General features: G+C 31.8%; 2 protein-coding genes across 2 annotated transcripts; both read right to left on the minus strand.

Annotated features, from left to right (window-relative positions):
- Positions 1-19,548, minus strand: LOC141455244 (uncharacterized). The gene is made up of 19 exons (XM_074130157.1): positions 19,518-19,548; positions 17,518-17,529; positions 16,634-16,761; positions 15,830-15,976; positions 15,152-15,308; positions 14,916-15,014; positions 13,231-13,357; positions 11,573-11,698; positions 11,295-11,426; positions 9,696-9,860; positions 8,147-8,181; positions 7,399-7,497; positions 6,124-6,284; positions 4,780-4,888; positions 3,833-4,070; positions 2,492-2,594; positions 1,606-1,745; positions 709-886; positions 1-186 (listed from the first exon to the last, which is right to left on the minus strand). Exons 1-19 carry the CDS (start codon positions 19,546-19,548, stop codon positions 40-42), a joined length of 2,334 nt encoding a protein of 777 aa, XP_073986258.1. The 3' UTR covers positions 1-39.
- Positions 18,924-27,974, minus strand: Start1 (Steroidogenic acute regulatory protein-like). The gene is made up of 12 exons (XM_074130069.1): positions 27,536-27,974; positions 27,068-27,228; positions 26,908-26,991; positions 26,684-26,761; positions 26,551-26,604; positions 25,572-25,695; positions 25,319-25,438; positions 24,792-24,856; positions 23,641-23,793; positions 22,216-22,320; positions 21,922-22,097; positions 18,924-21,713 (listed from the first exon to the last, which is right to left on the minus strand). Exons 1-12 carry the CDS (start codon positions 27,639-27,641, stop codon positions 21,461-21,463), a joined length of 1,479 nt encoding a protein of 492 aa, XP_073986170.1. The 5' UTR covers positions 27,642-27,974; the 3' UTR covers positions 18,924-21,460.
- Positions 27,975-27,981: the final 7 nt, after the last annotated feature.

Genomic DNA, 27,981 nt, shown 5'->3' on the forward strand with positions numbered 1-27,981 from the left:
TTTACAAACAAAACAATTTAATTTTTAAACAAACATGGATTAATCTCGAATTTTGTGAAACTCTGATGTATCTAGGCGGAAAATGCGTAGCTTCTTTTCGAATACCAGAACACATGCTGCATCGTTATGCCCTCCGTTGTAATAAGAACTGGAAAACACTGTTAACATCTTCCCATTCATTTGGATCTACAAAACAAAAGGGGGGGAAAAAAACTTGTATTATTAAAAATTTAAGAAACACCAGCATAGTATACATCCTATTTTGTTTTTTTATTTACTCTAATAGTGAGTTTTTTCGAAATAATCAGTGAGGACCCTTGACTACTTTACAAGGTGTTCTTACAAATTTGTGTTTGTGAGACCCCGTATATCTTCCGTAGTTCAAAAACGAAAAGAAATGTCAAATTTTAAGTTTTTCCTCAAAGGACCCGAAATAAGGTTTTGGTTAAATAGTTCATTTTCACTGACAGTGAAGGTTTCATCTTGCTGTCGTATAGACACGGAAAAGTAAGTACAGCTGATCAAAATAATAAGCGAAGTTTGATTCCCTTGGCTCTCAGTCCAACTAGGGAACCAATGTAGCAAGTTCTACAACCGACAGAAAGCTTAGAGGATGAGTAGTTGTGGAATATATTACCAGCCTAAATTAAATGGCCAAGTATTCATTTGGGTGTTATAAATTAATTCTATAGCAAAAAGTTAGTTTACCTGTACACCAGCTTGTTGAACTTCATGAGCTCTTATAAGGTAGGTCATCCTATTAACGGCCAAAAATCTATTTAAAGCACCTGAATCAAATACATGAGCAGTACCACGACGTCTGTTTACAGCAAAACCTTCATTTTCTTGCAATTCTTCCAGTAAACTTTCTTCTAGATTACCTTCCCTGCAGCATAATTTTCGAAAAGTATTACTACTTATTTCAACTTTACACCACTTCATATCTGTTAACCAAATCCCAAGGAAGAGAGGAACCGTAAATTAGAGATTACCACCAATGAACCTTCTGAAAAGGATCTCCACTTCTCAAACACCGGTAAATGGCAGATTCTCTAAAGATGCCCGAAGAAGTGAAAGGTATCAGCGGATACTTCCCTTACAAGCAAAGCATATATATTGTTCTGCAACAATTAACTTGATCTAGGCAGCAAGTTACTTAATTGTTGCAGAAAAATATATATGCTCTCTTAATATAATGATCCTCTAGCATCCTGGATGCTATGTACTCGAAACAAATACCAAGTGCCACCTTTGTCATCTTGGCTTCCATCAACTTCGGCACAAATCACATCTCACCTCGGATTACGCTGAACTAGATTGCCGATGGGTTCGCTAAACCCATATGGTTGCTTAAATTAACTATCTCTACTGCTTTGAAAGTTAAAATAGTTCTGTTGGTATTGGGCTTGGCTACCCGCAAGGACACTATATTAAAATACTGTATAGTGGTTCTCATAATGTGATTATTAGTCTAAATCATTTTTAATTTATTTATACATCAGCTAGTCTCGATCAAGTAAATAATTATTTTCGGTGACACACACAGAAAAGACAGTTTCAAATAGCTAAAATATTTCTATATTTAATGCTAAGTACTTTCATTACCTGACTGGATCATTCCATAAAAGATCCCAAGCTAGAGAGCTTTCTTCGTCTGGATTTGCTAAAGGACACGGTACTTTGTTAATAAATTCAACATGTGGACATAACCAAGGTGCTGGAATTCCTCCATGACAACAAAATATCTAAAAATTATTAGAAAATCAATTATTATCTCTGGAAGAGTGAGCTACGGTACATTTTTTTTTTATACAAATACTTTTTATAATACAATTTAAACTACTGTAAGGTAAGGTGATTTGGTTCTATACCATATTTGTGATAAAAATGTGCGTAACGATAACTATGATCTGATTCTATGGTCAGATTTCGAGGAAGCGGTCCTTAATAAAGATTCAAAACTTTTTTTTCGTATAAATGGGTATAATAAAACCCCTCAGGAATTAGAGCTGTAGCAAATTTAATTTATAATAGTAGTAAAAACTTGAAATTTCCTGTAGGATTATCATGTTGCCTATAAGAGATGGGCATCATTTTAGAGCTTGAAATTCAAATAAGAATAAATTCATAACTAATAACTGACAAACTAAATATTTACAAATAATATGAAGCTTTCAAATCTCTTAAAATATTCATCACATAAATCTCTACAAAATCCATAAGCACGTTTTCCATTTAAGACTTAGACTTAGCTAGCTGATTGTTCTAAATTTACTTAGGAAAACTCTAAAATTTAAATATTAATAATTAGACAGATCCTCTCTCTAAGTTTTTGCTTAAAAATGATTTTCTTAAGATATTAATTAAACAAAAGATTATTCACTGATACTAGTCGAGATCCACTTTGTTTTGTGCGACTGTCTAGTCATTAGCTCCATGAAATGGGGGAAAAAAATTTGCAACAAATGAACATCAAATCAGAAAAACCTACCTTATCATCAACTACAGCAGCCAGTGGCATATAGTCGAAAGCTCTATTTATTTCTTGCCATATTGCCAGACCCTGTTCCTCTCCAAACTTCCTTACACATTCACTAAAACATCAATATCAACATCAAGAAAGCATCAAGATTAGAAAGAAAACACAGTTTACTAGCTGCACTTATATATGTGTACAGTTAAGAGAAGTGACCAACTACAAAAATATCTAAATAGATTGTAGATATGGTTGAATCTCTAATTAAGTCCCTTATTTGCTAGCAATCACATGACAACATAGCATCTTACTTTCGGCCCAAAAGTCTAACCCAAACCGATATCATCGAAATCATTGGAAAGAGAAACTCGAAGAGGATAAACCCTCCTAGCTTAATCTGCTTTGGGCAAAAATCTTAGAATCTTCCGAAATCTCTTAATAAGTGAAGTTGGAAGAAAAATAGAAATTCCAAAGTACTTGATTTTTTTTTCAGCTATCCTAGCCACCTCTGCTACGCATGAAGATAATCATAAAAGATGGAAATAAGCGTGAGAAACAGTAACAATCAATTACTTCCAAAATTTACGCATCTATATTTATTTGTGTGTTATCAAAAAGCGCCACGGTAGCCGAACGGTTAGAGGCGAGGCCCGCAAAGCTAAGATTTACTGCGGCACTAGGCTAAATTGTCGGTCTAGGCCTAGGATTTTTTTTAATTTTTTTTTAAATGTTAAATATAGAAATTTATAGTTGCCAGTCGCCTCTGTCCACGACACTTAATTTGGTAGTTGCAAGTTAGAGGCTGCCTAAGACAAAAAAGTCATTTCTACACTGTAAGTAATTAATAGCGATGCATTACTTCTACAGCGAACTCTAAATACTATTTAACTTCTGTAGTTTGCATTGAAATGGACACGGTTTGGTAATATTTAAGTTAATAAAGATCAGCTAGGTAGTCTCTAATGTAATATTTTTCAAGTTCTTATTTTATACATGTACTACACATGTTTAAATTTTTATACTTAACAGACGTTTTTCATCGTAGGCTAATCACTCACTAATACACTTTGTTAGAAAGAACGAAGTATTTGTCAATTCTCGTAACAATACTTTTATATAGATGTATGATTACCTGGAACACTACGATTTTTACATAAAAGTAGTCACTAAAGCAATCTGGCGCACTGACGTGATGTGAATAGTTCAAATTAAAAGTTTTGAAGTTTAAAGTTCAGCATAATAACAAGATTAAAAATGATCGAAATATGCGATCGAAACGTCCTTTCACTTAATTTTTTTTTTTTAAATACATATATTTATATCTATCTATACACATACATAAAAATGTAAACATACGTTTGGAAGGTAAAATTCTTCTGTATTTCTCTCAATTCATGATTGCCACGTACTAAAAAAATCTTTTTCGGATTTCTTACTTTTTGTGCAAAAAGATAAGCAATCAGTTCGACACCATAAGATCCTCGGTCCACGTAATCACCCAACAGTAACATTCGAATGGGTGTTAAATGTATACCCAAACCCCAGAAGATTCGTTCAAAACAACAAATATCTGGGAAATTACCATGCAGGTCTCCTAAAATATAGTAAAAATTTATTTATAATTTAATATATTTGAACTCTTAAGTATTAATTACATACTTAAGAAAATGCCTATATTTTAAAAAAAACTACTTTGGAAAACATTAGGAATAGCATCTATCAATCAGAACGTGACTTAATCATATTCATTACAAAATGGAAATGATTCCAAATAATCTTCAGTTCTAAGCTCTTGCTTTCTTAGTTCACTAATAAGAATTTCGGGGTTCAAACATTCGAGATAATTCTCATGTTTAATGTCATACTTATGAAAACAAAATCTCGCCTTAATTAAAACAGTAGAAACTCTCAAAACAATTTCCTGAGACTTTAAATTTCACTTTAGAAATGATAAATTACCAAAAAGATATAGCTATTAATATGAAGAAAAGCCTTGACAAATTCATTTAAATCCAAAAATTGGAGTCTATTACTGTCAAAAAAATGACCTTTTTTTGGCTTTTATGATGTTATATAAGCAATTAAATTACACACCCTTCTAACAATAACTACCTAAATGACGGCAATAAGCTGTGCAAGATGCCGTGACCTTTATGAAGGTGACTAGTGACTTGAACTATTCAGGGGGCACAGAGCAGAATTGCTGATGGTTCACAGTTCAAGCAGTTGTGCAAGGGGAAATATTTATTTTTCTTAAATTTTGATTAAAAAAAATTAATAATCGTTTATTATTAGTAGATTACCTAAAATAAAAACTGGAGAATCGACTCGCAGCATCCTTGGTTCGGTTCCAAATAGTTTTGCTACCAGTTTGCACAGCTGTATTAATTGACTTGGTAAGGAAGCCATTATCTGTGGAATGTGCTCAGTTGTTTTTATTAAAAAGTGGCTATTATTATTATTATTATTTATCCAACATGCCCTAACTGGGATCTATCCTAAGTTTGTAACGAGCAGCCTAATATCTGTGTTGATCTTACTGGCCCAATACTCCTCCTCTTTCTTCCCTCTCGACGGAGGTGTATATGTCTTTAAGACAGATGTCCATGTGCGCGAAACAGGTAATCAAGAAGCAGATAATCTGATAGACTGAAATTTGCTACGACCGCATTTCTAGCTAGTGTGGGGGTCTGTGGTTCGACCAGTCGGATTCATTATTATTATTATTTTACAGCTGACTCAACTAATATCTATTTCCAATGGACTAGAACGTTTATATATAACCATTAGTCTGACTTCCTGGGATTCTCCTATTACTGCAAAATTGTTTTTTTAAAACTATAGAATTAATGTATTGGTTATAACATCAGAAAATGGAAATAGTTTGACAAGAAACTTCAGTTAGATTTTTTGATAATTAAGAAAACATAAATTTTTTATCTCTGTCCGGAATGCTGTTTTTGCAAATATTTACAGAAGATTCTCTTCTATACCAGGACAGATGGAACTAATTAATGCTGAAAATATCTGTACGGGCTGGATGTCCCAGTGGCAAATTTGATGGTAATAAAATTTAATGCAATCTCCTGTGTACAAAGCAAAAGACGGGTGGGTGGGTGGTTCTTAGGCTGAAATGGAAGCGTTCTTGACTGCTAGAGTAGATTGGCCCTTCTTGGATAAAATGAAGCTTGAGTATAGATTCCGGTCATGTAGCTTTGACAGGGTATAAGAGAAGACACGTTGGCTAGTAAAAGCTAACTTGTCTCAAACTTTCGAGATGTTTACAAACAAAAGAAGTAATCTTTTCTTTTTCGATTTGGTGGAGGGAGGAGGCTGAGCGATTAAGCCTTTTTTTTATCCTGACAAACCAGTGACTCGGTTAATCAAGAAATGTGGGTTCTCTTGCCGATGAATTCTCCTAGGGTTGCATCCATAATCCATATCTTTAGAAAGTCTCATTAATGTAAATACCTCTTGCAAAACTGCATTAGATGCCGCAAAGATTTCCAAAATTTCAGCCTTTCCAATTTTACCAATCCTTGATAACAAAGAAGTACGCATCAAACGGTGCTCCATGTACCATGCCCAGAATTCCAAGAGTAATGTTAACTAGACGAGTCGGTATGCTATCCCTAATATTTATTTACCTTTTTATACTCTATATTAGTTGGAACTTTTTGTGAAAGCAACTGTGTGTAAATTTTCAAGTTAATAAGCGCCATATTTTCTACTGAAGACGCATTGAATACATTCAAAGAGTGTTCGCTTCCGGTTTTTAGCGAAGCTTTAGGTGGCACGGCAAACAGACCTGTAAAATAATATTGGAGGTATAATTTTACAAGAATAATATAAGTAAAATGGGAAAAAATTAATAAACTTGTGCTTCATAAATAAATAAAAATCGATCTTAGATTCCTCCCAAAAAGCCTACAATTTTCGATGCATCGTTGTTTTCAACTATATTAATCATCCCTTAGGTTTAGAAGTAAAGAATTCTTAAAAAGCAACTATTCAGAATTCTTTCACCTAATTACTGAATAGACGGCTCTGAAGTAAAAAGGCCAGTGATTAGGGATCATATTGCTGAGAAGATTCGCCCTAGCTACAGTCTAACCAAATAAGCTAAATTACTGCTTACTGTATTAATTTATTGAAGTAAGTTCAACTTTCAATGATTAAATTTTTTGTCAATCTATGTTTTGTACATTATCGCATTAAGTTTTAATTTTTTCATTGAACGTAAAAAATAAAAAAATGTAAATTATCAACTTAATATATTTTTAAATATACTATTAATTAACATAATTTCAAATTAACATGACAAGTTGGCAAAATCTTATATTATTAAAAAAAATGTTGACACCCCTGTTCTATAACCTAAGAGAAACCTTATCTATTAGTCCATTACGATGCGGTAACAGATTCCCCCTTAGCTTTTTGATAACACAAAACTCTAAAATTAAATCAATTGCAGAAAACAAACTTAAAACTTATTAATATGAAAGTAGCAACTTAATCAACAATAGATTACTTACCATACCAGTTGGGACACAAATGTAAGTACAATAAAAAAAAATCTTAACTTGTAAAACATTAAAATATATTTTAGCAATTTGTTTCTTAATTTTTTACAATTTTAAAGCTCAAGTTAATTCAATATTCTAAATTCAATAACCTACAAAAAGCAGTTAGCTTTTTTTCGCCTAAATTTTGCGTTTGTCTTCTGTATTATTGAAAGAATTGAAGAAAAAAAAATGTATATTATTAAAACTTGAAAATGTTTTCGATTAAGATGAATCACTTGTGTGAGAAGTAAAATTCTGTCAGTTGTGCAATAAATATTTTTTACTATTCCTGTTACTTTGAATATTTTGGGAAATAAGATTGTAATTCAGTACAAACATGTTTACAACTTTACTTACCATCTGTCCTTATTATGGCAGTAACCTCTTTCACACCAGCTTTTCCCACTTTTACTGTGTGCCACGCTAAGGAATATTCTCCTAGATCTCGTAAAATACCTAAAACGTTTTATGAGTAAAGAACATTTATCAGTCATAAAAAAATTAATTGATTTTATCAAGTCCATTCAGCATTATTTTAATTGACTTGTGATTAAAATGTTTAGCAATATCTATTTTTTTAATCCTTCTCCTGCCATTCTCAAGAGGCAGTACTACAATCGTGCCGTAATAGAGTCACTAGTTAAGAGCTACTGCTGGGGAACAGGAGTGGAAGATTCCCTCTTACAATACCAATTTACTGTAATTAACGGTTCTACCTTTTGTGTACAGTTCATATGGATTAAATCCAGTTTTAAGAAAATCCTTGAACGGAATTACTTTTTATTGAACGCATTGTTTACTTTCTCGAAAATTATACCTAAGACTTTCTGTAAACATCGTATATAAACAAAATTTACTTTTAGTACATTACATTTTCAGTAATGTACGGTTTACTAACTGAATACTGCTTTTAAGAATTAAATATAACTAAAATGTTTGGAATTAGAAAAAAAAATTTGAGTTAGAAAGTTGTGTAATAAGAGAATATCTAGTGAGTTTTCGTAACAGATTTTTTATCCCCCCCTCCCGCAAAATAAATAAATATTACAATGTAATAACTTAATTAATTTTAAAGTAACAAAACTTAATACAGCTAAAGGTGTACCTGGAATTATCTCGCCTTGGTTTCCAGCAGCTGTGCTAGAAATATTAAAATGTAATTAGTTTATTTTAGTTTAAAGTCAACAATAAAGATCTGGTTCTTACGTCGAACCAAGATGCATTTATAATACCTATTTTAAGTGACAAAAATAAAATAATAAATAAAAAATAAGTTGTATGGTATAAAAATAGGCTAAAGAGCTGTCTCGTAGAGGGGTTTGCAAGATGTCACTTAATAAAGAAGCAAAATAGTCCACAGATAGTCGAAGATTATATCAGGCTGAAATCTTTGCCATCAAAATCTACACAGAGGTGGGTAAAGCCTTAAAGAGAAGGACTTTCTTTTCAAACATCGTTGTCTGCAACTAAAGACATTCTTCTTCTTAACTGACGTGAATCTTGGCCTCCTCAATCAAAGTTTGCCAGTTGTCTTGGGTCCACTGCCGGCCACCCCATCCAGTTTCGGATACCCAAGGAGAGTTCTTGCATCCTTCGAAACACTCCATCACTCCATCGCAACCTCGGTCTGCCCACTCGTCACGTATTTTCTTTTTAATTATCTTATATGGTATTTCCTCGGCATTCATTCTGCCTACGTGTACTGCCCAACGAAGGCCGTCCAAGCTTCACCAAACACACCACGTCGACCGTCCCTGTACAACAAACTCCTTAGTTCTGCATTACGTTACTTCTCTGTCTCTATATTTCCCCATCCAAAATGACTCCATAGATCCTTCGAAGAATTTTTTTCTTTCAAACCTAAGGAGAACAAGCTCGTGTCATTTCTGGTGTTGGCCCAGCACTCTGAGGCGAACGTTAAGACGTCTTATAAAGGATAAGGGTCTTATTCGACCTGGAGACTAAAAAAGTCCCTTATCCGGCTAAGAAGAAAGTCCCTACCCCAATCCCGCTTTCTTAGCTTATTAATATTGTACTTGAATGGGGAGCAAGAGATGATTGCAGCGGGGGCGATGAAGTATAGACAAACGATTTGCCAGAAGCTATTTGTGGTGGTCACTCCATTCATTAGTCCAAAACCAAAACTTGGTAGAATTAAAGACACAATACAAACTTCTTTTAAGGAATGGCTTTGCAAGTAAACTCTAGAGTGCAGTGGTTCTTAACCTTTTCAAAGACACGGAACACAATTGATGTATATATTTTTCTCGCGGAACACTAACATTAAAAAATTTGAAATTCGATATTTAGCAAGAACTTAAAATTAATTAATAATAAAAAATCAAATATAATTTTCAAAAAAGATATTTAATATGTATTAATTAAAATTAAAAAGGATAAATTATAACATATTTACGATTTTTTGTTTTCGTATCTTTCTTAAGTTTCTAATTTTCAATGCATTTAAATTTGAAATTTCGCGGAACACTTGGACCATATTTCGTGGAACACCGGTTAAGAACCACTTCTCTAGAAGGTAGAACACGATAAGAGGCAAACAATGCAAAACTCCGTAAAACCAGACTTAATAGATCCTTGAACTAGATAAGATGCTTGAACACTAAGTAAAGAGAATAAAAGTTAAAAGTACTCACCAGGCTTTAATGAAGTCCTTGATTGAAGAGTTCGCTTTAACTATAAGTGAGGTGCCTCGAAATTTTAACAATCCTATCTGCAGTACGAAATCCTTTAATGCTACTTCACTTCCCACAGCCAAGGAGAGTTCTCTGCAGGAAAACAAGGAAAGATGAAAATTTAACCTAGAAGAAAAAGTTAGTACTTTTCCATGTTTTTATTTATATTAATTTACAGCAACAACATAAAATTTAAATACATATAATACTAAACAGTGCAAGTTAGAAGATAGGTTCCAAAATTTTAAATTTCAATTTTTATGAAAATCAAGGTGGCTAAAGTTCCTTAAAGAAAAAAAAAAGTTTTTCAAAGCGGAACAGAATTTTAAATCAGAAAACTTGTTATTGGCCGACAAACAGCTAAATATCCAAAATAGATGCTGGGCTAAAAAAAAATTGGGCGCATTCAGCAGACAAGAGCGCTACGGAACTATCCGCTGAATGGCGCACTGTTAGCATCGCTCTCACATGTTGAGGCAGCGGACGCCATCTTACTTACTTACTCCATGGCTCTACAGCCCTTGTAGGGCCTTGGCCTCCTTCAACAATTCACTCCAAGCCGTTCTATCACTCGCTTTTCTTCTCCATCCTCACGCATTTAACTTGGAGAGGTCCTCCTCCACCTTGTTTAACCGTCTCAGTCTTGGCTTCCCTCTAGGCCTTCTGCCTCCGGTATGCCCTTCATAGGCGATGCGAGGTGCTCTACCTTGGTCCATTCGCGGACGACATCTTATGGAGAGGAAATTTTCTATGCTATTTCGACGGAGCGGTACGTGCTTGCTAGCAAAGTACGTGTATTTATAAAAACAATTTTGAAATTTTTCCAATTTTTTTTTAGTAATTTAAACGCAACTCTCCCAAAATTACCAAATAATTATTACTTCTTGTTTGTAACAGATGTAAAATTAATTTTTAGCCATTTTGTGTATGCTTGAGAACATCTAAAGCTCTTAACATTTGATTACTGCTTAGGAAATCACACGGAAAACTACTTATTTCCCGATATTAAGAAAAATACTAGCTTTACTGCCTTGGCAATATTTTTTAGAAGGGTGATGAAAAACTACATAAAAATGACCTATCGTGTGCTCTTCTTTCTCTTTGATAACAAGTTAAAAAGTTGAAATATGATTAATAAATATCCAGATTTTGAAATGGCCTAGCACCTTTTAATTTAAAAGACGAGTTGGTTTTTTTTTTTGACCGATTCCTCGCCAATCTTAATTCGATAAAAGGTTATGTTTAGGTTATATTAGTAGCAGAGCGTTCAGAGAAATAAAGCGCTCCCTTTGGGAGCGATCTGGTAGCGCTCTTGTCTGCTGAATGCGCCCATTGTATAAAGTGACTAAAAAATTCACTAGCTAAATAAAGGTAGCTAAGTCAAGGTCTTCTACTTTCTGTGTCTCTAGAGACACACAAAAACTGCTCAGCAGCTTTGGTCTCTTAAATCTTGATTGAATAATTTATCCCAATAATACAATATATATTATAACCTGGAATATCTTTCTGAATAACAAATAAGATCATATGTTTAGATGATGAAATAAAATTTGTTCATACTGGTATCCTTTCTCCACTTCTTTTTCTAATGTTGATGCTGAAACCATACTCCTCTTGGTTTCTCTCATGGCTATCATTAGATTTTTAAATTCTGTAGCATTCAATTTTCCATCTTTATCAGCATCGAAATATCTATTTCACAGAAAGAGAGAGAGAAGAAATTTTTTGGCAAGCAAGATTTTGTCTTTAAAGATTTATACCACAAACTAAGTTATTAATCTTATTAAATCTCCTATAGATGAAACAATATAAGCTAAAAATTAAAACAAATTATTTACCTAAAAATTAGTCTGCATCGAGCTTCGGCCGCAATACCAGTGTACACTAATTCTGGTTCCATTACGGCCATAATGGTCATCACTTCTCGGAACACCAGTGCCTTTCGTTCCCAAACATCGCCCATCCTTTAAAAAAAGATAAAAAAAAAAACACTCATAATAATTACAATTGGTCTCAGGTAAAGAGATTAATTCTCACTCTTTGCAACCGATACTTTGTTCTTGATTTAGAACTTGCAGAAAAGCAATTCGGGACCTCCTCCTATTTGAATCACCATCCGAGATACAATGGAGTCTGCACACAAATACACATTTTAATTTTTCTAATGATTGTTTCTTGTATTTCCTATTGCCAAATTCACTTCTTCTTGTCACTAATGTTAGGTTTAGATTTGATAAAGACTGCAAAGTAAGTTATCATTTCTACTCGTAATTGCTAATTATTATCGAAACGATTTTCCATTAACTCGATTACAAAATTGGTAGTTGGACGTAAAGCCCGCCTGTAAAAAATAGGCAATTACTTTACTTTTAACTCTATTACAAGTACTTTTATTTTAATTAGGGCGAACTCTTTTGGCGCTAATCTCACGGCTTAATAAAAATTGTGACAATGTCTCCTACAATGATGCACTTATCGACATGAAAAATCGATTCACTTATCAACATGAAAAATCGATTGCCCTGCTGTAAAATTGATTATATATATATATATATATATATATATACATAACCCGGACGAAACAGAAGGCTGGTTTCTTTCTTTATCTATTGGAAGGCGTTGCAAAATTGTTTTTGAACTGTCTACGCTGAAGCTGATTTGGTGAAAAAAAACTTTTTAACGCATCACTAACAAAATATCCGCTCGTGACAGTTCTTCAATAGCATAACCTCTATACTATAGAGAATCAACAATATCTTTCTACGTATTTATTGTGATGTAGTGGGATCCACCCAGGACATCATTCAACAGTATTACTCTTATTGTGCTTAACAATTAGTTTAATCCACTTTGTTGACCCTCCATCTTTGTCCACATGATCCAATCTGTAGTATAAATTCAAATGGAAGCGTTCTAAGTACCATGTATACCATTGTTTTACTTGATTTCAATTTCTATTTCTTTCTCTTGCTCCAGAACAGGAACAGGAAGGTATAGTAATCGTGCAAATGTTCTATTTTGAGTGTCCTACACCGGAAATATTCGGTTTGGAGTACGTGTTTTAAAGCGGAAATTTAAAACTACGCTCAGGTACCACCAGAGTGAGAAAGAGAGAGAGGATGTCACAGTAAAATATTTGGTCAAAATCAGCAACAGAAATAGTAATGATTACCTAGAAATGACTAATCTGCCATACCGTTCCTCTTAATTATCCAAAACAAACAGCCACGGAAATGCAGTGCTCTAGGGTAGATAAATACAGAGCTGCTCTCGATGATTAAGATGTTGTGATAAGTTAGGAGTTCTTCTGGCTAAAGCTATAGGACCTCCAAATCTCGATAGTTTTTTTTTTTTTTTTTACTTAGGACTGCACTGCATCCTCTTGCGAACATGTCGAACGCCACGCCACTGGTTTTCATAAGATAATTACTAGGACATAATTTTTCTACAAAAAAAATTTGTTAATAAACAAAAAAGAAACGTATTACTAAATTACCTGAACAAAGAGGTTACCATATTGTCTGGCCACATCATTTTATGGCATAATTTACGAAAAAATTTTAAACTCATCATAATATTTGGAAAACATACTTTCAAAAATTCTTTGTATAAGATAATTACATCTGTAGCAAAAAAATGAATAAATAAATGTTTAAAACCAAATAAAAACATAAAATTATGCACAGCAGGACCCTAAAGTTTAACAAAACTATGCAAGATTCCCTCTAGGATTACACATTTATTGAGGAACCTTGGCTTCTTAAAACGGGAATCAAAGCCTAACAATACGAATGATACTTAAACTCAAGTATTCCTAATCATTTGTGATCATTGGTCTCCTGGCAGTGAGCGTCAGAGGTTCTTAGGAAGAGAAAAAAAATCTAAGGTTCAATGATCAAAATAGAGCACGAAAGATCTAAGAAACACTGGATTTACCTGACATGCTTGGTCACTCGTTTAACATGAAAATAAAAAAAAATTGGCAGGCTCTCTTTCAGTTAGTGTGAAATTGAATTCGTAAGGGCCTTTGAAAGTAATAATTCAGAAAGTCTTTAAACCTAACTATGACAGACTTGCAAAGGTACTTAATAAAACTGATAGGATTAGAAGTATCTGTAGTGAAGACTTGATTGGGAGTAGTGAACTCGAGAAAGTACATCACATAAATAATAATAAGAAGTGAAACGCAGTTTAACGAATTAATCACACAAATAATATTGTAATTTTGCTTGCAAAACATTAATGATACATAATTAATCATATTACAGCCATTTAAAGTAAAAAAAAAAAAAAAACTGCGGCTGAGTCATGGACACGGCCGAGTGTTGTACGTGAATACGTTTACCTAACGGGATATATTTTTTATATAAAATATCTTTATTTATGTATTTAGAATGAAATCAAATTTGTCATTATTTATCGACGATGAAATTAAACTCATTGAGTCGCGATTTAGAACCCAACAGTGGTGCGATACAGTCCGTTGTCGATGTAGAAGCGATTTCGTCATCCACTTGCATAATTTCAACCGCCCCAGCTGCAGATGTACTGACACCGTCGTCGTTGATCCGCTCGGCCGCATTCATTCTTTTACGTTCCCAGCACAGCTTGACTCGGTCATATGGTGTTTTATTATTACCATTCGATTGTTCTTGAGAAGCCCTTTCCAACCGTATACGATCTCTGCATTTGGTTTCGGCTTTTTGACGCGTGTAGGCCGACATGATATATTTTTGATATTTTTTTATTGTAACACCTTATTATATTCACTTTGACTATTTTACACTAATGTTCTATATACAATCGATAGATTGTGACGACAGCTGACGATTAAAACTTAAACGAACATCGTAACTTCTTCGAGTTAAAAGTTATACTAATTGCAAATCTCGATACGCAGCAAAATGATCTCAAAATGGCGGCGCTTCCCCCTCCACCGCGCGCGATGCGTCACAGTCCTCGCTTATCGTAATGAATTCTTTGATCCTTTAGCTATCTAGTGGTCTAATTTAATTTTGGATGTAGACGATAGATTCGAAACTATAATGTCAAACTGTATCCCCTGATTTTGTTATCATTAGGTTTTTTGAATTGCCTCCATATGATAGCAAATTTAAAGACGTGTTCACGTCAAAAAAAACAATAAATTAATAATTTGAATAGATGGAAATTAGTACTAACCATTTTCTGATAATGCTAATGTCTGTACTAATGAATCGTTCATATGTAGAGATCTTGGAGCCATAACGTGCCCTTTTGTAACCTCAAGTACAATGTTACCTAAACAATGGAAGATTATAAAACTGTTATAAGATGGAGATATTGTTTTTTCCTTTATAGAAAAGTTTTGTTTTTTTTTAAAAAAAAGGAGGTAAAAATTATGGCCTAATCATAATATAATAACTAACCTTACATACCCGTAAAATCAGCTATTTCTTTTGGTATTTTCACTTCTTGATCACCGGTAGCCAGCGAGAAGTACACCTTCAATTCAGAACTGCTTAACATTTCTAATTGAAGAAGACGCTGAATTTCGTTCACTTTCATCCACATTACCTTTTCTTTAGTGCTACTCTTTCAAATGAGAAAAAAAAAAAAAAAAATCTTAATTATATATTGCTGCCTTAATAAGTTACGTTTACATAAATAATTACGACATTTAATCAAATGATTTAATTCTACAATATTAATGCTAGCTTCCGCTATGCGTATTTTAAAGTCATATAAATGTTCATTAATGCTATTCTAAGTGCATTAGCTCGTACAATAAATAAGTTAATCTTTGCAGAATGTGCAAAATTTTAAGGGATTGGCAAAATTGGTTAGCGAAATCTGGATTTCACATGCGGAAATCTAAGGTTACAAAACTAGCTGACGTGGAGTCTATAGATTTTTCTCTTTCTCAGTTCACTGTGATGGCAGTGTTGCCATTGATGTAAAATTGAAATTATACCAACAACAAATATTGGATATATATATATATATATATATTTTTTTTTTAAAGAACATAAAATGTTCAAATTTATTTACTGAAAAGCCAGAATTAATTTCTTTCTAATTTCTATTAAACAAAAAAATATAAATAAACATCTTACAATGACGTCAGGTAATTTCAATTTAATTTTATATTCAATTGGAATTATAAATTCAAATACAGCGTTCAAGAGATAAGGCAAGTTGTCACATTGCCATATTCTGTTGATTCTTATAAGATTATTTGGGAGAATCTCTTCACGGGTGTACTAAAAGAAGAAGGAAAAAAAGAAATAAATAAAATGTACCAGCTAATAGATAAAAGATATCCTCAAAATAGATAATAGGATTATTCTATTTGATTGTCCATAAATTAAACAGAATTTTGCTTGCTTTTTGAAGTTCCCCTGTTTGATATTTTAACTGAACTTAGATTTAGATTTAATAATAAAAAAATAAAAAAACTCGAGAGATCATTTACCTATTATCAATCAAAATTACAGAGAACAGACTTAAACTTATATGTGGCATTATGGATTAAGGGTACTTGGATAAAGCATACGGAAACGAAGCATCTTATGCATGGAGGGAATATAGTTACTTCCTGCCTCGTATAGGAAGTAGGTAGTAGCGTGAAGAAAACAAATGTCTAGCAGCTGAAGTTGTGAGATCACGTAAAAAAAAAGAATGTTGGTCCCCAAACGGAGTAGTCACTATTTATGAGAGACAGACAGTGGATAGGTAACTGCCTAAATCCAGATGTGTGATCGAAAGGTTCGGATCATCATTAAAGATGGTTCGAGCGCCCACTTTAAAAAATTATAGGTTATTTTAAAGGTCTTTATTGATTAATGACACACTATAAAGTGCTCATTTCAGATTGGAGAAATGATATATATAATCAATAAATGTTCCATTTAACTTACCTTGGTCGTCAGATTTCTACATCCTTCTGCCCAGGATCTATCCTTCACCTGTATATATGGTAAGTAGTAATCATTATTTGGATGATAAGCAAGCAAGTAAGATTTATCTGTTGGACACCTGATCAAAGCTGAAACAACGTCACATGGAACAACATTAGCTTCTGGCAATATCTTCTTCGAAAAATCCATGATTTTTTGGGGGTGGTAAATTACACAGTTACAATTTGAATACTAAATTAGATAGACTTGTCAAGAAAATACATTATTCCGTTACCAAGGTTATTTTCTTTAGAAAAATAAAAAATTATCAAGTTTTGATATGCTTTGTGACAATGTTTTTTCGATTTTTAATCAAACTAATGAGAAGTATAATTGTGTTAATGGTGTATGTGGTTTCTTATTTGTCCAGTTTCTTTTAATTTAGGTTACTGTTCAGAATATCAAGGCAATTTTAGGGAAGAAGGGGTTTGTCAAAACAGTGAGCATGATTCCTGGCTGACGGTAACCTCCGTTCTTCTAGGACATCCTAAGGGGACCTGGGTGAGTGATCTTATGAAATTTGGGCTCAATAGATAAATTTTGACTTCTATTTGATAAAAAAAAAAGCATGAAAATCCCAAAATCGGTCTGTTGAAGTTATTGTTTTACTTTGAAAGGCTAAATAAATGGGCCTACACTTCACGCAAGCAGAATCGATCTCTAATTGAAGATAAGCGATACAATAGATACATATAAGCCGCATAGCTGCTACAGAAAGATGAAAATATTATAATATAAGGTGCGCCATGATTTTATGTTCTTATTCAGATACAAATAGTATTTGTTGTAAATTTTTTATACGCCTTTGTTTACAGTTCTGATAAAAACAAGAAAACACTACTTACCATTGCCAAAGACTACAGGTATAAAAATTGTTTCTTATATTACTGTTGTATGGATCAGGTATTGTTTTATATCCATGAATTCCAAAATATTCACTCTTGTGCAATAATTCAAGTTACGACTTCGAGTAATGTAATCAAATACTGGCAAATGATATAACCTTACTCAAAACATTTCAGAACCTTCACTACTGACTGGAATTTGTTTATGTTGACATCTATAGAGGGAAGTTACAGCAGTGCTATCTAGTGGCAAATATTTAAACTACTCCTTAACTTAGCTTAGTGGCACTCTGTCGGGTTTTTATTGAAACTATCATTTGATTTTTTTTCAAATTCTAATCACTTTTCTATTATATTCTAAAGTAAAGGTTTTTCCTGTTCATTGTTTTTGGTGACTGAATCATAGTTTCAATAGGATGAAAAAATTAATGCCAGTTTCAGTCATCAAAAAATTTATTCTGCCAAGCTTTCGACCTAGGGACTAGGGTCATCTTCAGGGCTAATTTACAATTTACTGTTTTTACATCATTAGAGGCTTGGTGTGTGTCTTCTGTCTTGGTCTGTTCATGGACCATGAAGGCGGAGATCAGTTTGGTTATGTATCTGTCTTAATAAAAGCGTAGCTATTGAATTTTTACAAAGAAAAATTCCCTGAACTCCTGTCACATACAATAAAGAGATGGCTTTTAAGTTCATCGTAAACAAGGGCAGACTATGCAAAAAATAAACACGAGGAGAAAATGGGAGGGGAGAAATCCCAATAATTGTAGAACTGAGCATCTTCCGACATTTTGTGAGTCTTACTTTAAATATATTTCTCTAGTTGATCTTCTTTGTTGTGTCTAGGACAAATCATTCAATTTGTAAAGTTAATTAAATATTGCAATCTTGCTTTTTACCGTTGAGGAGTCTAACTCGTTAAAAAACATCTTCCTCCAAATCGTCCAGCCAACTGACACCGTCTATTTTTCCGAAGAATATCCACGTTAGGATATGAAAGGCTACGAGAACAAAAAAGACAAACTGATCTAACCAATTAGAGTTTGTCAAGTATTTATAATGTCTTAGGATACGTCATTCTCAGCAGATTTCTGCCCCACAGATTTGCGATCCATCTCTGGTCCTTGCTAACTGTCTAATAGAAAAATTATATAAATCAAATAAACGAAGATTATATTATAAATAATTTTATATATTTTTGTTTTACTTCTTTCTTCCATATCCAAAAAAATACGTAATTTACAAGCATATGCTTTCAATACATAATTTTTTAAAAGAACTATCTTATTTAGTAATTAAATAAAATCTTTTCTAACATTTTTTTTCTTAAATTAGAAAAAAAGGAAATAATATTTCTTAATCAAATCTTTAAAAAAAAAGGTAAAATTTTTATGATGAAAAAATCATTTATGTTACCTGCAAAAATGTATTGTTTTACAACTATTTTTTTGTTTTTAACAAAACTCATACAAATGGCAAGCAATAATTAAATAATAAAAGTATAACTTTATCTATGAATTAAGAATAATAATTAGGTTATAAATATATATATATTTTTTTCTTTTTAAAAAGATTAATATAAAAAATGCAAATATCACAATATATAAAACGGACCATTTATCATATAATATTAATTTTATATTCTAATTAAAAAGGAAATCAGTTTATAAGATGAGATTTAAAAAGTAAATGTTAAAGTCGTTTTTGTTGAGAATCGGGCAGACTTATAGAAACTTGATGGATATTTTATTACAATTAAACACTCTTTTTGGGATTTTTTTTTAGAAATTTACTGCTCAAACTTTATATTTAAAGTTTTCAATCGAAAATATATGATTTGAGAACTCTTTCCGCGTTTGCGGAAAAAAAAAAAAACCAAAATGGGTATCTGCACACTCGCAGTTCAATTTGGAAAACTACAACAAGTTCAGACTTTAAATTTCCTTTGAGTAGGTATGGCTCGAGGGACATGAAAAGGTAGAAACCAGGGGGTAATTTACCAAAGAAAATTCCTTTATCCAGACGTACCATTGAGCAGATTTTTTAGAAAAACTCTCCAACAAATTTTGTCAAAATTGGTATACTAAATTGCACACTTGTAGTTCTATCAACTTATTTCTTGGAAAAACATATTTCTATGAAAAGTTTATTGCAATAAAGGATCATTTTAGAGTTCCCATCATATAATATTAAAAAAAAAAAAAATTAAATGAATTGCTAAAATTCAAAGTTCTAGGAATATTTTTCTACCAGAAAACAGAACCCAACGATAATCTTACAACTTCGTAAATACTTTAATAGTGCTAGTAATTTTTATGGCGTTCAATATATTTCAAAATTAGGAAGTTTAGGCCTTGATGTTTGTAGTCAGAAAAGATCGTGTGAATGGGTTTCTCTTATCCCAGTGGTTACCATTAAAAATGACAATTTGTAGAGGTCATAAAAGGGAAAAAAAATTAAAGGCACCCAAATGGTTTATCAAGGGATTTATTTGTAATTACGATTTGTTTTCAATAATTTTTTAATTCCACTTTTTATTTAGCTGAAGAGAATTGAAGCGTTCGTGTTTATTTTATAGATTAATATGGTTTGATAATAAGAAAATTATTTAGAATATGTATTAGACTTACGAAATGTGGTTGTGTCTGCTGTGTTGGATAATATCGCTGTTTTTTGTTGTTCATCGTAGCACGCATTTTTTTGTATAACTAAAAGATTTCGAACTTTCACTTATCAAACTAAGATTCATTAATCAGATAGATGTAAAGAACTTAACTACAACCAAGTTACCGTCACACAATACACACTTGCTGACTGAAAGAGGTAGGTTACATGGCCTGAGAGGGTTATTTCAAGTGTTACAAAATAACTAAAAATTACTTCTTTTTCATTTTTTTTTTCTTTAAATAGTGAAGTAATGAAACCTCGTATGTATTTAAGGATAAGGGTAATGTTTTTGAATTTTAAAGATGCAATTGTATATTATGGGAAGGGGCGAGCAAATTTATGCAGTATACACGGAATACGTAATTCATTTTTAATAGGAGATACATAATTAGAAAGGAACATTAGTTTAGAAGTCACACTTGCACCCAATAACATATGAAATCGATTAATTGATTACTCATTTATAACTCGATTTATTACGATTTACCACATATTATACGATATTTATTAAATTTGTGATGACAAAAAATGAAAAGATTCTCATATAGAGAAAAAGAAGAAAATCAGGCCTTAAAACTTATCTATTTCTATTTTATAAAAAAAAATTTCACAAATTTTCTGGAAAACTCCTTTTTTTGGATTCAGGGAGTCCTCTAAACAGATACTTCTGATGAAAACTTGAACTAGAAAAGTTTGAAAAGATTGCATTACTTTTTTTACCTTATGAGTGGAAATAACATTCTTTAAATAGCCCAGTTTAATTAATTCAAGTTAATATCTTATTAAAAATGATTCAAATATATCAAAAAAAAAAATAAATAAATAAAAATAATAATTTAAATCTTAAATAAACACATTTTCCTCACTAAAATCATGCTTTTTGAACTGGACCAAGAGCCCAGCTGATATTAAGAAAAAATACGTGCCCTTTGGAAAATAGAAATACTTAGATTATGCCCTAAATCCAGGTGATTCTTTTTAAATTCAGCACCATTTCTGTCCCGATTCTCAGTTATCTCTGGCTCCGTTCTATAAAGAAGCTCAGCCTAGAAAAGCTTGTCTCATTAAGAAAAAGCAGGCTGGCTAAATAAATAATGAAAGAGAGAAAAACGAACAAAATAAACAATTCTAATAATAATTATAAACTAGAGCTTCATAAAATAATTTAAAAATAATGATCAATTATAACAATGACATCAAAACAAAACAAAAAAAATTAAAATACATAAGAGAAAGATTGAATAATGAAAAATAAAATTACTAATAATAAAATAAATCATTTTATAATCTCACGGTTATTTACTAGATGCTCTTCACTATTTGTTTCATTTTCTAAATTAGTGATGATGGTGTTAGAAGAGGTATATTTTCTTAGATAGGACATATAATCAGTCATTACGCCGGCTAGCGCTGAATCAACTGCGTATTGTGGTAACCATCCGTTGATTTTAGTATTCAACAACCATCTGACTTCACAGCTATCTTCTGATACACTTCTAATTGCCCAACATCCTGGACCGTTTTCGCCTCTGGTAAAATATTAATTAGAAATAAAATTTATCAATAATTTTTGGATGAATGAAACTTTTTACTGGTTCTAGCAGCACCTTAACAAAACGCTTGAAAAAAAACACTGAAAAATTCTTTAAAAATATTCCACTTTTATTCGACTTGTTAAGAGGATATCCCTTGCCAGGATTTAGTAACATAATACAAAGTAATTAATGATTCTTTTACCTGATTAGCGAGGTGTCTGAGGAAACCGGTGGCCAGGTAATTGAGGCACTAGCTATAATTATACATCCATACTTTGGTTTACAAAAACGTAAGGTTACAAATTCTCTACATGCTATTAGACCATTGCCAACTTCCGCTGAGATTTGCGAAGTAATATCCGTACAGGAGTCCATGACCTGGCAATCAAAAAACAAAAACAAAAAAAAAATAAAGATTAGGAAATCTTGAGTGTAAAACTTTAGGACATCTGCTTGAATTTGCAAGTACAAATATTTCGTTCCTTCTTTTACTTGCCTGTACAATTTTTGCTTCCTTAACAGTAGGGTTCCATTTTGGAAAGTCTTCTATTTTATTAAATAAAAGTTCTTGCAGTGCGGTCGATGGAATGTTCAATTTACCCTTTTAAAATAGAATAACAAAATTATTAAAATTTGCAAAAAAAAAAAATATTTTATTTCAACAAAACATTTTCTTACAAATCGCAGATCGGTGGAAACATGAGATTCAGATTCGGTCCCACCAGGTGATCTAACTGTTAAGTATCGATCAAAATACGTCAACCGGAAGAGAACCTCTTTACTGAATGGATTTAAATGAATCTAATTTTCATTTACTGAATGGATTTGTATGAATCTAAATTTTCATTTACTGAATGGATTTGTATGAATCTAAACTTTCATTTACTGAATGGATTTGTATGAATCTAAATTTTCATTTACTGAATGGATTTGTATGAATCTAAATTTTCATTTACTGAATGGATTTGTATGAATCTAATTTTCATTTACTGAATGGATTTGTATGAATCTAAATTTTCATTTACTGAATGGATTTGTATGAATCTAATTTTCATTTACTGAATGGATTTATATGAATCTAATTTTCATTTACTGAATGGATTTGTATGAATCTAAATTTTCATTTACTGAATGGGTTTGTATGAATCTAATTTTCATTTACTGAATGGATTTGTATGAATCTAAATTTTCATTTACTGAATGGATTTGTATGAATCTAATTTTCATTTACTGAATGGATTTGTATGAATCTAAATTTTCATTTACTGAATGGATTTGTATGAATCTAAATTTTCATTTACTGAATGGATTTGTATGAATCTAATTTTCATTTACCGAATGGATTTTTATTAATCTAAATTTTCATTTACTGAATGGATTTGTATGAATCTAATTTTCAATAATATGAATCTAATTAATAGAAAGAGTGTACTAAAATTTTTGCTGCATTTTTCCAGGAGAATTCTATCAATTGCACTTATTTAGGCTTCCCTCTCCTCCAGGATTTGAGTATAATGTTGAGTTTTTGACATTCATATTATAAATACGTCGCTTCAAAATTTCACAACTGCAAGGTACCATTTAACTGAATGGATTTCCACAAAGATGGCTCTAAAATTTTCTTTCAACTTTGTAAACTCTTCAATTTGCGATTTCCCCCTCCCCCCCATGAAAAACATCATGACGTATATATAATCTGGGGAAAAGGGCATACTGGATGTATCAAATGTACTTTATGTATCTTTTCAATGAGATACACAATTCTGTGAGTTTTACGTTATAAAGGAGAGGAGGGTCTTTCTAAAATTCCGCTTTGGTAGACAATTTCAAAACCATAGGAAACTACTTAACTGAATAGATTCCACATTTAATTAAAACAAATACCTCCTAGATTTTCCCTTTTTTGACATTATTTACTTACAATTAAACGGAAAATTTTTTGTCCCTTTCCCGTTTTCTGACTATATATGGTGTCACCTTCAGCGGTATCCTTTTCAAAGACCCACTTGTCATTGTTCAGTACCTGCCAGGCGGCTTCTAATATCTCTTCACCTTTAGCATGGTAGTTTTCATTCTAAAAAATTTAAAATAAATTTGGATATTCGTGTTTTGAGACTCATTCTTTTTTAAAGGTGCGTTAACATTTGAGGTAATTGGCGCCCGGAAGTTTCCGGCCTCCGGACAGTGAACTGTAAGAAGCTCGTAAGAAAAAAAAATAGCTAGCATCTGGATTCGAACCTAGGATCTCCGCGTTAGAATCCAGTATTCGCTAACCACTGAGGTAATTCCTTCCCTGATTTTTCTAATTCTAATAAGAGATTTCTCGTCCTATTATCCTGCAAGCCTTTCAAGTTCTTTCTCAACACTAAATTAATACCTGGGAGGCTGGCTATTTAATCTTCACCCTGGCGACTCTAAAGGAGCTCAACTACTGTGTAAAGAAGTTAGAACATCTGTTTGGTTAGACTAACAGATATGGGTAAAGCTTTAAAGCCGATAGGCCCCAAACTTTTGGTTAGAAAAGACTCCAATAAAGCTCGTGGTGGATTTTAGACTCACTGGTCTTCATGGACGATTAGCCATACGGATTCGAAAATGTTAACTCTCTTTTTTCGCCAAAGATTCGAAACTATTTTTGAGAATATCATTGTTTGTGGGCACTCAGATGTTACAAAAAAAAAAAAAAAAACACAAATAACCAGAGCGATTGGTAGAAAAAAGACTAAACATTTTAAGAAATGTGCGAAAACAACCTTCACTAAAAATGAAAACTCGAACTTGAATTTTTTCACTCTAAAGAGATTCTCTCATAAATAGAGTGGAAGTAGAAAGGAATTTTGGAGTGCTTATGATGGATCAGGGTATCCAATTCAAAGAGCTCAATTGATGAAGTTTGAGGAAGAAGCCTCAGCTACGTTTAACGGATTTGTGTTTAAGCATTGCAGGGATTTCCAGGATTCCAAAGGCCTCTGCAACCCCACATATATTACTGGCTTGTCCAGGTCTAAACTCGTTTACACTACTAAAACTTTGTTGCTGTATATAAAAATAAATATAAATATAATGTCTTACCGTAGAACAAGGTTTTGCAGTTCTAATTTTCCTATGTGCTATTCGTTCAAATTCATCTGCTGAATCTGAAAGGCACAATAATAATTGCTTATCTCACAAATATATATATATATTATATATATATATATATATACATATTTGGTGAAGAATATCAACTTTTTAATTTATTTTGTATCAATATTAACATCGATATCAATATCAATATCGACAGTATACATTAAGATTAGGTTTACAAGGAGAGCGAGTAATTTTTTTGACTGTAATCTACGCGACTGCAAGCACCAAGTAAAGGCATAAACGAAAGCTGCAATCGATGATGATCGAAATCTCGTTATAAGAAATCGACATACCCTATAATCATCTTTATGTATAGATTATGCAAATAAGTTTCGAATTTACGCGTCATTACAAAACTTTACTGTTACTTAAAATACCAAAGAATAATTTGTGATCCCCGAAAATAATCTTTAAAATTATTTTTAAATATTAATTAGTTTGTTGCAGACAATATTGGCAACATGTTTTACCTTCTGATGATTCAGCTGGCGAATAAAAACTGTATATCGATTCTGATAATGCATCTAAACGTGAATGAATGTTTGGATAATTTCTTAATAAAGGTGTTCTTTCGTCAAAATTCGTGGTTGCTGTAAATGAAAAAAAAAAAATTGTCTAATAACTTAAATTTAGCTTACAAAATAATATGAAACAAATTTTAAGATTAAAGATTAGGCTAAACATTCTTTAATTTAAAAGTAATACTGTTTAAGACAAACCAACCGTTTTCGGCATTCCTTTCATTTGGTATTACTCGAATATCTAATAGCCATGCTTCAGACCAGGACAATATAAAAGAAGACAGGATTAGCATCACCTGTAGAACTTGATTGCCGGTTGTGTCCCACTGAAATAAGATTACAAAGATTAAAACTTAAAATCTTCAATATCCAAATTTTAACATATTTAACTCTTTCACTATCTAGAATTTATAGCATCACTTTTCGCTGAAATGTTTGTTTCACTAACATTGTTTTATTTCATTAACAATTTATCATTAAAATTTGCTTTTCCCTGTGTATTTCTACAAAATTATCACTTTTCTTTGAAATTAATTGAATTTGAAGTCATACAATGATGAACCACGCTTCATCCAAAAAGAAAGAATTCTTTTTTTGAGGAACTTACAATGAAACAAATTTACATTAAGCTGAAAATTTGATATTTGATAAAAGTTTATAACGTGAAAGAAAGTTTGGTGTAATCATAACTTTTTTTCAGAATTTCTCGGAATGAAGTTATTACATTATAAAATTCTATCCAAAATTTGCATGTTTTGAGAAAATATCACTTTTAGAGTGATCATTGCTTAAAGAGGAAGTAATGGCTCAAAGTTTCTATTTTGAGTGCTTCAAACGGATAGGTGTTTTTTCTTTGCAAGCTGTGTACAATTCTCAGACTCCGAACGATTGCTATTATGAAATGACAAATTAAAGAAGATCGAGTAAAATGGCCATAGAGTTGACGGAATTAGCAATCTGTCACTGCCGTTTGATAAAAGTACTTAATGTATTTACTTAAATACTAAATTTAAGTTTGAATCATTCGTTATTGTAAAACAAGGAATGCGTTTGTTACAACTATGTTACATTTGAATCAAAATACAAATCTTCCAAACCTTCTTTGTTAAAGAATTAAAAATCAACATGGATGATTATATGGCGCAGCAAATTTGCTTAATAATTGAAAATACATTACTTACATCAAAGAGGCATACTTTGGCAACCAAAAAAAAGCAAGTGGAAGCTGTAGTGATCTGAAAATAAGAAAATGCAACTATAACAACTTAATAAACTTCAAATATATTTTTAATGTAAAACGAAAAATTTACTGACAGCAACTATTATCCAATGGTTTAATCGCAAGAGAGCGTAAAATAATAAAAGAATTATAAATCTAGCAGCAGAAGCCATCTGTAACAAAAAAAAAAAAAAATTGGATTTAAACCCAGAGTATAAAACGATGCTTGATTAAGTTTGATTTAAAATTAAGTCCCACATGGGCATAAAACTCTCTTCGTACTAACTAAAAACATTGAACGATAAATGTTTAAGCTTACCACAATATCGAATGAGGAAGTCCGAATAGTATAGTGCAATATTTCTTTATGAATTACTGTATAAAAATTAAATTCTCCAGTCAGCTATAAAATAAATAAGATTAATTCACAATGAACAATATTAAAAATTTAACTTTTGAGAAGCCATCATCATACTTACGACTAAAGTTATAAGCCATATTAGGCAAGTTAATAACAGATCAAATGTTACGAATAGACAAAAAAATCGTCTAATAGGAGACATTGTCCTATTCCTATTTCTTGTAATTTCAGTAGAGGCAAGATGCTGGCACGATGCACAATGCGGGCCATGATTATTATCTAAAAAATGTTAATTAAAATAAACAATTTTATATTGAAAAGGAAAACCAAAACGTACGCATTTAAAATAATAGTTTACTACGTAAAATATGTTGAGAATTTAATGCAAAATTACAATTATTAAAAAAAAAAGAAAAAGTATTTTTAGTAAATATGAAACCGTGAGGAAAATGTTTATGTTTGTCAACATTAAGCGATTAATATGATATAGGTTATGCTCACTTATGAACGCCTAAATGTTTATTATTTTTTTATTTTAATTGAGGATTTATTATGCATATTTTAAAATTAGATAACGTTTACGTACACGAAACATTCGTTGTCTGCTGGATATTTCCAGGCACAGCCAAACTCGTAGGAAGATCATGTGGTGGAATGTCCGTTGTGTTTAGTTGATTTGTATTTTCACTCATTTTTGAAGCGTATCCATTCTTTTTTTTGTTCTATAAGATTCCCATCATTATAATGAAGGTTTTTTTCCTTTCCATCTGAATTATTGATTATATCAGCCTTTTAATTCTTAAAGATATCAGGGTGTATGTTTGATTTAACCGATAATCCGTTCACCTGCGTAACTGATGAATCAACGAAAATAAAACTTTATAAAAAAAAATAAAACTATCTATTATTGAGAAATCATTTCAAAACTCACTAAAATAAAAACACAAAACGCTTTTATCATTGATGAAACTAATTCTTTGTTTACATTTACACTTCTGGATAGTTCACTAGCTTTGTTTACGTTACTCAGCT

The sequence above is a fragment of the Rhodnius prolixus genome, unplaced genomic scaffold (genome assembly GCF_049639745.1).
Source record: "Rhodnius prolixus isolate KJV_2025 unplaced genomic scaffold, Rpr scaffold_33, whole genome shotgun sequence".
Taxonomy (NCBI): Eukaryota; Metazoa; Arthropoda; class Insecta; order Hemiptera; family Reduviidae; genus Rhodnius; species Rhodnius prolixus.

What these genes read in the sequence shown, in the direction of transcription:
- LOC141455244 (XM_074130157.1), bottom strand. Translation starts at nt 19,548, where the DNA reads ATGGTACGTCTGGATAAAGGAATTTTCTTTG. An exon ending in TGAAATTACCTGACGTCATT is followed by an intron (nt 15,309 to 15,829) that starts GTAAGATGTTTA and finishes CTCATTTGAAAG; the next exon opens with AGTAGCACTAAAGAAAAGGT. An exon ending in GAAGTGGAGAAAGGATACCA is followed by an intron (nt 9,861 to 11,294) that starts GTATGAACAAAT and finishes TTTTTCTTCTAG; the next exon opens with GTTAAATTTTCATCTTTCCT.
- Start1 (XM_074130069.1), bottom strand. Translation starts at nt 27,641, where the DNA reads ATGAGTGAAAATACAAATCAACTAAACACAACGGACATTCCACCACAT. An exon ending in GCCAGCTGAATCATCAGAAG is followed by an intron (nt 24,857 to 25,318) that starts GTAAAACATGTT and finishes TGTGCCTTTCAG; the next exon opens with ATTCAGCAGATGAATTTGAA. An exon ending in CTGCAAAACCTTGTTCTACG is followed by an intron (nt 23,794 to 24,791) that starts GTAAGACATTAT and finishes TAAATTTTTTAG; the next exon opens with AATGAAAACTACCATGCTAA.